The following is a 13,667-nucleotide window of genomic DNA, read 5'->3' on the forward strand; positions in this document are numbered from 1 at the left end:
TCTGTCCTGTAGCTTCTCTAGGAGCTCTTCACTCTCCACCTCATCTCTTGTTTATCATGAACATTCTACCCTTTCTCTTCTCCGTGGCATGCTTTGTGTCTGCCCACTCTTGTTTTATAATTTCACCCATTTCCCACTGAGCTTTTTGCAGTTTTCCTTCACACTGTAGTTCTAGATGGTGCAAGACAAGGGAACCCGAGAATGTTTACTTAAACCATGTCAACACACTAAACAGGGGGTCACTTGCTTAAAACTTGACTAGTTCCTTTTCCCATTCTGAATGGAGCCGCTTTGATTAAAGTTCATATATTCCAACACATGCAGTAACCCTCAGCTCTTATCTGATGTTATCAGTATGCAGAGTTGCAAAAAGTAGCCTGAGATTAATTCAAACATAATTTCCATGCATGTTACATAGAGTGAAAAGAAACAATGCCACTCTTTCTGCACTTCATTGGTACTCAGTAGGATGTACCTTAAGAAAAAAAATGGTCTTCAGGTAAATCCCTTTTTGTCAGATTTCTTTGTATTAATCACTGTCTATATTTAAAAATGATGGACATTTCATGGTTAATTCATAACTCCAAGTACTTTGAATGGCTGTTTAGTGCTAAATGCCATTTTTGTGTGATACACATATTTTACCTAGAAATTTTAGGTTTGTATTCAATGATAATTTATAATCATACACATAATCATTTGATTGATTTATTGAGTGAATATGAATGCCATAATTATCCTCATTAAACTCAAGGTGGAAAGGTTGTTTTTGCAACTTTGTGACATGATCACAAGACAAAAATATGTGTAGTGTGTGTGCTTTCAGAAACTTTGACTGCTCAGCCACATGCCTCACTCAGCACTTGCCTTTTCACAGCACACCAGGCTGACTTACACATCCATTCTGAACAAAGGTGATAAAAACCGTATTGTTATTCCCAGGTGTCAAAATCAAAAGAAGCAGAGAGTGTATAGGAGTCTTTCTACAGGTTATTCTTGAGTACATATATAGTCTGTCTTCTGGTCCCCATTTAACTCTTAGCAAAATCTTCTTTGTCCTTTGTTCTTCTGAATAACACCTGAATAAATACTGAGATGGGTATATCGTCTTGTTCAGACTGTGCTTACACATATACATATTTTCAGTAACAAGTTTCTGGTGATGATAACTGAATCTTATCATGTCTTCACATTTGCATGCAAAATATAGGCAAGTTGTTTAGCATCTTTGTACTTGTGTGTTTTTCAGGCAGAGGGTACCAGACTTCAGCGGGAACTCCGAGGATATTTAGCAGCAATCAAAGGTAATGTATATATGTGTTGTTTACCACCTGTTTCCAAGCACAAGTTGTTCTTGGAATTTGTAACAGACATGAGTGAGTGTTAATGAGAGCTCCACTTGGCTTTCTGGCAAGTAGCATACTTGAACACAGGTGTTTCTTTCCATCCACTTCCAATTTCCATAAATGATAATCAGAATAAACAAGGACAAATATACATGAGCCCTTCTGCAGCAAACTAAGAATAAATGCCGCCCACATGCCAGGGGTTTCTAGGAAGGCTTATTAGACAGAGTGAGTGGGAGATTTTACTGAAGCAAAGGTTCAGCTGGCTTCCCTTCTGAGTTAGGTCCCAAGGTACAATACACACAGACTCACTTAGCCCTCTCATATTAGGACCAAGGAGTTGCAGGAAAAGCAGGTGGAGGGGTTGGGTACCAGGGAACACATGCCTATGACTTGCAGAAAAAAAGAAAACAAAGCCAAACTGTTTATAAAGTTTTGGCAATGTATAACCTAGAGAACAGAGAGGCTTTTGCTTTGGTTTCTGACCTTTGCCATGCAATGTAGGAGGCTATTGGGAGAGGGAAGAGAGGAATGAATGAATGGTGAGGTGTGCTCAGCCAGTCTGCTCTCGGTTCATCATCAGGCCTCCTCCTTGTCTGAGTCAGCCAAGAGCACCAACAGATTTGATACTCCATAGAGAAGACCTCAAGATGAGTGGAGAAAGAATGAAATATCTTACAAGGAGTCTTGGGGAAAACTCTACAAACACTGAGAAAAACATGGAAGGCCCAATTTCACACTTCACTGCCTCCGATTCAAATAAAGACTTAAACATGCACATGTAAAAAGTTTCAGTATTATACTAAAACACAAAGTATTTTGTCCCCATTTTTTGGGTGAATGAGGTCTTTACAAGATACCTCCAAAGATGTACACCAAGAACAAGAGATTTTACCATGTAAATGTGTGTTTAAAATTACTGTAATTTTGACAATTTGTTCAATGCAATTGAACTAAGATATAAAGCACTTAGTAAGAAAACTAAATGGAGAATGGTTTATTTTTAAAAATGAACAACCTGTTTGAAGAGAAAAATCAAGCAAGGGAAACAGAGGCAGGAAGATTGTAAAATCAAAGCTACCTTTGAGCAACTTAGTGAAACTCTCTCAAAATAAAATTGTGAAAGGAGTTTAGGGCAGGTGACATAGGTAGTGGTGGAACACTCACTTGCTTAATTAAGGTGAAACCCTAGGCTCAGTCCACAGCACTGCAAATCAAAAAGAAACAAAGAACTTCTGAAGGAAGTGGCATGAATAATCCTTATCCCCAGGACTCACCAGAGAATGGTTAAGAAAATGACACAGGAAATGCCATCCCTGCACCTCTGGATATTCAAGGATGCATGAAATTTTTCTGTTAGGATCACTTTCCTGGAAAACAGTATACCAGAAGCTCTTAAATGAGTATTCTTTGACTTCCTTACACACACGTTTGACACAGCATTTCACTTTGAAGGAAGTATTCTCACAGTTCAGAGTGAATGTGTAAAGCTGATTATGAATATATTGATAAATAATGAAGTACTGGGGATGCTATTAATGAAAAACTAGTCATAATGATAATGATCAATAAAATTTATGTTTAAACTGAAAGGTGTGTAAGTGTCTCACTTGCCAGGAACACACTTGCAATCTTCATGACAACTTCATGAGGGTGATACTTCTATTGTCTGTATTTAAAAAAAATATTTTCTTCATCTTATTTAAAAATTATGTGTTTGCATGCATATCTGTGAGAGGGTGTATGTATGTGTATGGGTGCTCCAGAGGCCAGGAGCATCACAAGCTTTTGGAGCTGGAGTTACATACAGATGGTTGTGATCCACTCAAAGTAGGCACTGGGTGCTGGGAATCAAACTTGGGACCTCTGCACAACAGTATATTTTCTTATCTGTTACCTACCCAATCCTACATGTTATTTCGTTGATGACATAAATGAAACACCTAAGTTTAACTAGTCGTAGGACCCTGTTTAGTAGACTGCATACATGATGCCCTGTCTGGTTTTGTGTTCTCCAAACCTTTGTTTTTTTTTCTCCTTTCTGACAGGGTTGTTGGATTTCATGACTAATACTGAGCATCGGTTTCATTGATTTTTACCTCATCTATGCAAAAGTTTCACTAGTGTGTGTGTGTGTGTGTGTGTGTGTGTTTAAATCAGTGGAAACCTTGCTGGAGTTGGTTCTCTCCTTCCACCATGTGGGTTCTAGGAATCAATCTCAGATAATTAGGTTAGTGGCAAAAGTATTTCTTTGATGACATGTCTCTATGGCCCTCCTACTCTTACTTCTTCAAGAGCACATTTTGTGTGCTGGACTCTGGGAGGTGTACTTTAGACAACTGACTTGTTTATAGTCTTCCCAGCAAGTATGTGATAAATGCCATTACCTCTATTTTACATTTTTCTAACAAGTAATGCCAAGAGTTTAGTCCTGCAGGTTCATAAAGCTCATCAGTAACTGCTTCAAAATCAACTTCAAGTGGTATTTGTAACTATTCTATCAGAAATATACATTTTTCTAGATATTTACTATCTTTATCAACTTAAGATATGAACCCAGGAAGTCATGTTATTTTAAGATTGAAGCTTATCTCTACATTAGCTAATATTTTTGTATGGATGTATTTGTTGAACGAATAAGCTCTCCTTTATCAGTAGTTTTCAACCTTCCTAATGCTGCAATTGTTTAATACAGTTCCTTATGTTGTGGTGATGACCAACTATACAATTGTTTTCATTGCTACTTTCTAACTGTAATTTTGCTACTGTTATGAATCTTAATGTAAATATCTGTGTTAGGTGACTGCTGTGAAAGGATCTTTTGACCCTAAGTGGTCATGGCCCACATGTTGAGAACCACTGTTCTGTATAGTTTTGTGTAAGTTGGTCTCTTTTACCTCATTAGGATAGAGAATGCCACAGAAAAAGACTAGCATAATTCTTTTCTCTAATATGAGTTACAAAGGGAGTCCCCTTAAGTGAGACATTAGTTCCAGTGAGAAACTGGATAGTACATGAAAGCCTACTGCTTCTAGTGACCACATCTCTCTGTAGGAGAAGGGATAATATGAGCTTGCTCCTCCTTGATGTCTGCTGATTGGGTGATATTTGCTTGTTCTATCCACTAACAGTGTTCTGTGTTGAAATTGCTTTGGCTGAAGGTGGTTAGGATGCATATTCATGCAGATGCCAGGTGAGATTCTCAGAGTGTGTCTTAGAACTGCCTGTGATATTGTGTTCTGCAGAGCTGCTGTGAGGTACATCCCAGATGGCTTCTCTTCTCAGTGTCATGAGGAATAAGTAATGTTCTTTGGAACACATTTTGCATTGGGAAACACACTTAAACACAAGGAGTACACATACATTAAGTAGATCATAACTGGCATTTGTGAAGACATTTCACTCAAAGCCAATTTTTGTTTTCACAGAGAACGTTGGCTAATTGATAGTACCAAAATGCACACATCATCATAGCAGCAGCACAAAGAAAGGGGATTCAGCCCCAAATATCCTGGGAGCTGAGGCAAGTTTGGCAGGAGCATTGAGCCACTGGCTGCATTCACAGACACTACTGTGGCTCATATAATCTTTCTTGTCTCTCTTCTGTGATATTGACCAAACCTTAGGTATAGAAGTTGTGTTATAGATCTTCCAAGTGGAGTTTGTTTCACTGTGGTTATTATTCTCTGAATTTGGCTGTCTGTGGATCTCTGTAGCCTCTGCCTAGTGCATAAAATAAGCTTCTTTGATGAGGGATAAAAGCTACACACTTAACTGTGGTTGTAAGGACAAGACTTTAGAATATATTTAGAAACTATATTGATTTAGAAAATTGGCAGTAGTAGGTTATTTATCCTCTAGGGTCCATTACTCCTCCACCCACCAATAGTTTTCTAAGTTAATAGTAACAAGAATGAATTCCCTCATGTTGAACAGCCTTATGTCTGATTAGATAGCAGTTGGTAAGTCCTAAGAAAAAAAGTGCTACTATTGTACCCTTGGGACAATCCTTATCATACTTATCATTGCTGTGGTTTGTAGGCTTTACATTTGGGGAGTACTATTGGTTTTCTTTTTTCTCTTGACAGCTTGCATAGCATTTCTAATATTATGAGAGCTAATCCTCAGGGAGGATGCTTCAAGGTCAGTTCTAGCTGTATTTCTCCAAGTCCCATGTCTGAAGTGTGTGGTATGTCTTCAGAAATAAGATGTACCTTCAACTTCTGGGAGGCAACCAAGGATAATGACAGAAGCTTACATTGTTTTAGGAGTCTTGAATATCCCTTACCAAAATAGGAATGGAGGATTTGCCTGGAGTTGGGGTTTCTGTTAGGTGATGGAAGGGAGTACTGTCTTCCCATATAGTGTGACTCCTTTGCAACATTTTACAGACATACTGGAGTGGTTGGCTACTATTCTATATAAGATATGTTATTTTTAAGTAAAACATATACTCCAAAGCTATGCAAGCAAAGAGTACTCATTGGAGTGCAATCTCTACCACTAGTCTTAAGTATAAAAACAAGGTCATGAAGTTGGCCTCAGATGGAAAATCTATTTTATTAAATGTTTTGGAGAAAGCCTGACATATTCAATATAGGCTTCTATCCAATATTCTTCCTATATGTAGTGGTCTATAGTTGCTATGCAAACTTGTAAATTATTAATCTTATGAAATATCCATATTAGATATTAACTGCCAGTAGTGACTTTCAGGATGTACTCTGTTCTGAGGTTAACAAATTATTAACCAGTAAAGAAACTGGATTTTAGCTGTTTGTTCTTATATTCTGCCACCAGAGTGAGTTCTTTGTTTTAGTTTACTTTGGGTAATTTATAATGAATAGAAACTGAATTGGCTCATCTGGAGTCTAAGAAGTTCAAGATCAAAATTCCATATCTGGAAAGTTTCTCTGCTGTACCACGCCATCTCAGAAGCATTCCCTGGGCAAAAAAGAGAGAATAATGAGCTCCTTCTTTAGTAGGTCCCACCCTCTTGATGATGAGGCCACTTGCTCAATAGCAACATCAATCCATTCTTGAGGACAGAGCCTCCTGACAGTCCCTGCTTAACCTCTCCCTCCCATCTCCAACACTGCTGTACTGGGGATTACATTTCTCAAATATAAACTTTGGGAGATGCATTCAAATGGAAATCATTCTCAACTGAAATTATTTGAAATTATCCCTCAAAGTCTTTATGGTCCTCAAAAGTAAGGCTTGCCTTTGTTCACTTGGGTCTCAGTCCATCGTTTTGGAATATTTGCTTAACTATACAAAGATGTGTTGCATTTGTTTAATTATATAAAGACGTGTTGCTATTTGTCCTTGCCTGCCTAAGGCACTTGAGTGGTCTAATAAAAAGATGAATGGAAAACAAAACACAAAAAAACAAACAGATGAATGGCTGTTAGCAAGGGAGGAGGTATAGGCAGAACTTCTGGGCAGGGAGAATAGGTAGAAGGAGGAATTTAGGCTCAAGAAAGAAGAAAGAAAAGGAGATGTCAGCGAGACGCCAGGGGCCAGACAGACGGACATGGGAAGCAGAACATACAGAATGAAAGAAAGGTAAAATAACCCAAGGTGAAATGTAGATGAATAGAAACATGTTAAATTATGTTAAAAAGAACTAGAGGGACAAGTCTAAGCTAAGGCTGAGCATTCGTAATTAATAATAAGTCTCCATGTCTTTATTTGGGAAGCTGGTTGTCAGCCCAAAGAAAATTCCAACTGCAGTCTACCTGCTTCCTATGGAGTCAACTTCGTGGAACCCATTTCTATGTTAAAATGGCCTCTCCCAAATTTCTTATGTATATGCACAGTAATAGGCAGTCACTTTGGTCTAAAAGAAACATTACTGTAATGTTGTGCTTTTAGCATTGATGAGTAAAGTCTTACAAAATTTTATTTTGTCTAAGATCAGTTTTATTTTTCACCACAAAGGTCATTTGACTGACAGTGTCACACACAAACTTATTGAGGACCTGTTTCCATAGCTACTTATAATTTTCATCAGACTCAGACAAAGACTTCGAGAAAATACCAGAAGCCCCTGTCATTTGGACTGTAGAAGTACAACAAGCAGTAACCAGTGTTTGCCATGAAATGAGGAGGGTGTTTCTTAGTGCAAATTTGTGTGAATCAGGGTTGGAGTGAACATGACATATGCTGTAGTTGTCACCTCAGTGGTGATCTTCTTGTGGGAGAATCTATCTTCACTTGCTGGAATGTAGGGGTGGACACGGGTTCTATGTCGCCTTTGTCTTGTCTGTGCTTGCATGACTCTGCTTCACTTGATTCCACAGAGGCTTCAGTCCTCATTGACTTTCTCTGCCTTCACTCTAGCATGGTCATGCAAGTCTCTTCAGCTACATGGGCTTCACACCTCATTGTCAAAGACATCTTCAGCCATAGCATACTCAGTAGAGTACTTCATTACAGGGTTTCTCACCTCATATGATGTGAAGCATATCAAAACTTAATGATGTGAGAAACATCATCTATATACAATTAATTGTCAGGGAGACAGGGAAAACACAGGCTTTTATGCCAAATTGTATTCTGGCTTTCACACACTCTTCTGTGATACACACCGTCATCTCAGACCTCCTTTATTTCCCCTTTTATACTCCTTGGTGAACCTAGAACTGATTTCCATCTGTTCAGAAGTCATGTGGCTGTTTTCAATTTATACAGTCTCAATCTTTGCTTCCCTGAATTACAGTTCTCCGCTTCCCTTTGTTAACCTCTTAGTGATGAAAGCTTAGACATTAGATTGGCCAGGTGAGGTCTTCCAGCAACCGATTGCCTATTGTTCTGGTGTCATTCCTGAGCCACTCAGCATTTGCTCCTTATCCTCCATGCTTTGCTGGGTCTGGCCATGTCAGGAGGAGGTAAGGGGGTGGTGACTGCAAAGCCCTGGAGATGCTTTATACCCCCACTGCTCATAGACATTCCACAGAGCTGCTGTCACTAAGTGTGTGTTTCCAACCTACTGATGTGTAAAGAAAATTTAGAACTGTAGGTTCATGATTCCAAAGCTTTCTAAAAGGTGTCATTCAAAACTATAGCCATAGTTTTGAGAGATATTGAGAAAATACATTTCTATTTGTCTCTGTAACACTGAAGTTCCACTTGACTTGTAACCACTTTCAATAATTTGGCTGTTTACACCAAATAACCACTTTGAACTGATATATAACTTTATTTTTTTTTTACAGTGATTCAGGGTTAATTTTGCTTTTAGAATTTTGCAGCTTTTGTCTATTATTTCAGTGTTCTAGATATTTGTTGTTAGATTGCCCTTAATAAGTGACTAGAGCTCGTTGTTGTTGCAGTTCTTAGACTACAACAGTGTTGACTTCTGGAACCCAGTGTTTTGCTACCATTGTTAAGTAACTGAAAATGTGTGCTGTGCGAAAGAATATAAGACTCAGAGACTTGTATTGAAACATGTAGCTGTGTCTTCACAGTTGTTTTTGTGTCACTTATCAAAGCAGGGGGAAGAGAGCAATGCCTTTCCCATTTCATGTAATGTAACAGGAACTGTCTTTCTCCAATGCCAGGCATGCAGGAAGCCTCAATGAAGCTCACTGAGTCACTTCATGAAGTCTATGAGCCGGACTGGTATGGGAGGGAAGATGTGAAGATGGTTGGTGAGGTAAGTGAGAGCCAGGTGGCAGCTCATAGGAGTCCTGGGTGACTTCCAGGAGACTTCCACTGCTCACCCCCCTACCACTTTCCCATTTCAGGGTATCAATCTTAAAACAAGAGTAGATGCTCAGAAATCAGCCTGGAGTTTTATGGTCTGAATCATCTCCCACTTGCAGTGTGAGAGAAAGTTGATTCCAAAAAATTCCAAAACTGTTGAGATTTGGATTAAAAGTTGCTTTTCTTCAAAATAACAATAGTTCTTTTCTGTTACATAGCTCAGGTTGTAACATATTTTTTTGGCAGAGCCTTTTAATAGGTGTGGTTTTAATGTAGTAGTTCACTCTTTTATTCTTATATCCCTTTTAATCAACCATCTTGGAATGAAGAAGCAAAAACTCAGAAGACCGCCCATCTCTGTAGCATAGTTAGTGCAGTCACTAAAATCAATTGAACTTCGTGGCATCTTTGCACTTAGAAGTACCTTCACATCTGAACTGAAGACTATAGCTCTGGGTCACCTGGCCTGCAGGAAGTGAGCAAATAGGTGTCATTACTTTGCGGAAAGTGCAGTGGAACAGAGCAAGAATGGCTGTGTGACTTCAGGCAGTTCCTTTATCTTCTTGGGATTCATTCCCATTTCGAAAATGGGAATAATAATTATAAAAACTGAAAACACAAATCTTTGTGTTCAGGTCCCGTAGTCATTGTTCAGAGGAGGTTGTGGTCACTGATGGGAGCTTCTAGGCAGCTATTGTCTTCCAACCAAGTTCTTTATTGAAACGAACCTTTGTTTGTCATGTCATCACATAGGGTGAGTTAATATAACTCATCTAGGAAGAGAAGATCTGAATTAGATGATACAGCCAAGGCCCTGGCGAAAGTTAATTCTATGAACTGTACATCTCTGCATCCTTGGGAAAGAGGTTCACAGAGAGTCTCTGAATGCTGCATGACAATGCTGCCACCCTGATGGTGGTCTTTGTAATGTCCTTAGTATTGAAACAAGAATGCATTTGTCTATAAGAAACACTCTTGTTGGATATATCATCTTCTAAAATCTTTCAGGATGAGGATTTGACAAAACTGTTCCCACAGAATTTTCTAATGAAACTACCAAGTGTTTTTTTTTCATCTTACATTTTTCAGTATAAAAACATAATATTACAACATGTAATGCTAAATGCTTATCTTAGCTCTCCCTGCCTCTCAGGAATTCTAGCTCTTGGCCCCTGCACCTAGCCTGGGCAACACAGTAGAGTTGGCCCTGATGGTCCAGGTGTGTGAGAGCCACCACTGAGAGTATGAAAGCAGGAGAACTGTCCCTACCCTTTGCTCACTACTGTAAGGGGTGAACAAGCCAGGTCAGTGCTGGAGAGCTCACCCTGGTGGTGAGGACTGGGGAGAGCAGGTGGGTTGACCAATTCTGCAACTATCCAGGCCCAGAACCAGTGTTATTTGTTGGCCCATACCAACATCCACCCAATCTATGATTTATGGGAACATGTAAAGGGACCCATCTGGTCCTACAGGCCTATAGCTGCAAGATCCCCATGACACAGGGCAACAACAAGATTCTTAAGAGGAGTTCCAGTGAGGGCCCATCATTGACAGTATAGTAAACACTAGAGGCCTCAAACCAGACCAATAACTCTGCAATGAGCACATGCAAGTAAAGCTATGTGGACAAAAGGGTTTATTGCACAACTCACTGTGTCACACTACAGCTTCCACACAACATATTTTCTCTTTTCTTTTTTTTTTCTCTTAAAATTTACTTTATTAGGGATGGTGGAAGTACAAGGGCAGAGGGCAGTTACAAAGGGAAATGAAAGGGATCAGTATGTATGATGTGAAAGACACAAAGAATAAATAAAAAGAAACTTAAAAAAAGATTTACTACTAAAAAAACCCAAAGATTCACACCTCCCCCCAACACAGTCCACTGGATACCTCATAACTGGTAAGAGTATCCCAGTATGACAGACTTTTCATTCTGCAAATGATGTTTCAGCCATGTTCTGTTGTTTGGTTCTGTCTGGGTTGACTCTAGTTTCATCAACTGTGTGGGAGAAATTAGTTGGCTCACAGGAGCTCTTCTCAGTCTTTTAGCCCCAATGTCCATCTACTGGGATGTGGGAACCTGCTAAAGAAAGCATCTGCATTCTTTAGTAATTCAGAATCAGGGATGTATTTTATTTTTTTATTAATTTTTAACTTTGAATTGCGAAGATTATTTTACATGTCAATCCCAGTTCCCTCTCCCTCCCCTCCTTCTCTTCTCCCCCCAACTAATACCCTACCTATTTCGTACCCTTTATGCTCCCCAGGGAGGGTGAAGCCTTCTATAGGGGGGTCTTCAGAGTCGGTCATATCCTTTGGGATAGGGCCTAGACCCACCCCCTTGTGTCTAGGCTCAGGGAGTATCCCTCCATGTGGGATGGGCTCCCAAAGTCCATTCCTATGCTAAGGATAAGTACTAATCCACTACAAGGGGCCCCATAGATTTCCAAGGTCTCCTCACTGACACCCACATTCCTGGGGTCTAGATCACTCCCATGCTGGTTTCCCAGCTATCAGTCTGGGGACCAAGAGCTCTCCCTTGTTCAGGTCAGCTGTTCCTGTGGGTTTCATCAGCCTGGTATGGACCCCTTTGCTCATCAGTTTTTCTTCTCTGCAACTGGATTCCAGTTAAGTTCAAGGTTCAGCTGTGGGTGTCTACTTCTACTTCCACCAGCTGCTGGATGAAGGCTATAGGATGGCATATAAGTTAGTCATCAATCTCATTATCAGGGGAGGGCATTTAAGGTAGCCTCTCCTCTGTTGCTCAGATTGTTAGTTGGTGTCATCTTTGTAGATTTCCAGACATTTCCCTAGTGCCTTATTTCTCTTTAAACCTATAATGTCTGTCTCTATTGTAGGATCTCTTATCTTGATCTCTTCTGTTCTTCCCCCAACTCAACCTCCCTGCCCTATCATGTCCTCCTCACCCCTCCTCTCCTTCTCATTCTCCAATTTCCCTCTCCCCTCCCTCCATGCTCCCAATTTGCTCAGGAGATCTTGTCCCTTTCCCCTTCTCCAGGGGACCATGTATGTCTCTTTTAGGGTCCCCCTTGTTTACTAGCTTCTCTGGCAGTGTGGATTGTAGGCTGGCAGGGACATATTTTAAAGAAGTCATGCTCTTAGCTTGTATTGTTAACTACAACGGACTGCCTTAACATTTGTATATTAGTTCATATTGCATCTTCTAATATCTCAGAAGTATTGCTCACCAAGTTTTATGGTTTTAGATATTTTAGAAGTTTAGGGAAATGTGTCTGAGATTATTGGATCACTGTCTCTTTATTTTTCTTTTAGAAATGTGATGTGCTGTGGGAAGACTTCCATCAAAAACTAGTGGATGGGTCCTTGCTGACACTGGACACCTACCTGGGCCAATTTCCTGACATAAAGGTATTTCACTCTCTGTGTGAAGGAAATAATGGAATGGTTTCATGTGGTTATTGAAACTAGAGCAGCAGAGGAGAATTAAAAGTTCTCAAGCTGAAATGAAAGACATTTATAACTTTCATTTAGTTAAGCATGGGTTTTTATTCTATTCCTATTATCGTGAAATGAAATTCAGCTACAGAAATCAAAGTGTCCCTCTTACTGAACACTTCAATGTTTCTTTCTTTGGCAAAGTCTTTTTTATCTACAAGGCTGTAGATACAAACTCAGAAACCAAATGTACCAAAAATCCAAATCTTCATTATAGTCAAACCTTGTGGGATGATCTTCATTAGAATAAATGGTCACAGGGAATGATGAAACCTAACTGTAAATGTGGGGAGAAATCTAATATTTTGCTATTTGCTGCTAATTTACATGTGGTCACAGTGCACCTGGGCATTTTTTTCCATCCTTGAAAATTTCAGATTAAAATTGAAATATAAGCCTTTCAGGTGTATTTGCATTAGGATGTAAGTGCATTATGTTTAATACAATTGATTTAGCTCTTAACTTCCCTGCAAAGGTTAAAAGAAAGAAAGAAACCAATGGTTGAATGCTGTAGATTTGTAACTGACTTTGGGGGTAAAGATAGGTTTAAGCAAATGTCTGTTTGCAAAGATATGCAGCCTTAGCTTCAGCGTTCAAGATGGAGTCAGGGCACACTGTCCTTCTAGCAGGGTGAGGAGGCTATGCTATGGTCCAGCACCTGTGGGCACATGGAACATTCCCTTGCACAAGTCCACTGTGCCTTGGCCTTCTCTGTAGTTGTGAACAAATACCAGGAAACTGTCTGTGGGAAATGCACTGGCCTTGGCGACCCAGTAAAACAAAGCAGCTTCCCTAAAACATCACACAGGGTGAGGACTAGCTTTTCTGCTCCCGCAGGGTATGAATAAGGAGAACTGACCAATATGGAAAGAACAAGTTGCTGCTTCCTGGAGTACTCACTGGGCAAGTACTTAAGTGGTTCTCTCCAACCATGTTCCTCTTGGAGGCTACATGTCAAGGAAACAAATCTGAATGATGGCTTCCCAATGTTAGCATAATCACCAGTGATTTCTTCCCTGTGTTTTCATTTGCTTTGAGTCTCTATGCTGGTATCTACTGATTAAACAAAATAGTCACCTGTCAGCAGACATTGAAGTGTAGAAGGCAGCTACTAGAATTTACTAGGTTCTT

General features: G+C 39.7%; 1 protein-coding gene across 4 annotated transcripts in view; it reads left to right on the forward strand.

Moving 5' to 3' along the window:
* Positions 1–13,667, forward strand: part of Amph (amphiphysin) — a 186,299-nt gene that overhangs the window by 114,895 nt on the left and 57,737 nt on the right. For all 4 annotated transcript variants that reach the window (XM_027409380.2, XM_035441502.1, XM_035441504.1 and 1 more), the window contains exons 3-5: positions 1,250–1,304; positions 8,912–9,006; positions 12,354–12,449. In XM_027409380.2, the coding sequence (XP_027265181.1) occupies positions 1,250–1,304; positions 8,912–9,006; positions 12,354–12,449 (246 nt within the window). The remainder of the gene's footprint in view (positions 1–1,249; positions 1,305–8,911; positions 9,007–12,353; positions 12,450–13,667) is intronic.

Source organism: Cricetulus griseus, chromosome 3 (genome assembly GCF_003668045.3).
Source record: "Cricetulus griseus strain 17A/GY chromosome 3, alternate assembly CriGri-PICRH-1.0, whole genome shotgun sequence".
In the NCBI taxonomy this organism is placed as follows: Eukaryota; Metazoa; Chordata; class Mammalia; order Rodentia; family Cricetidae; genus Cricetulus; species Cricetulus griseus.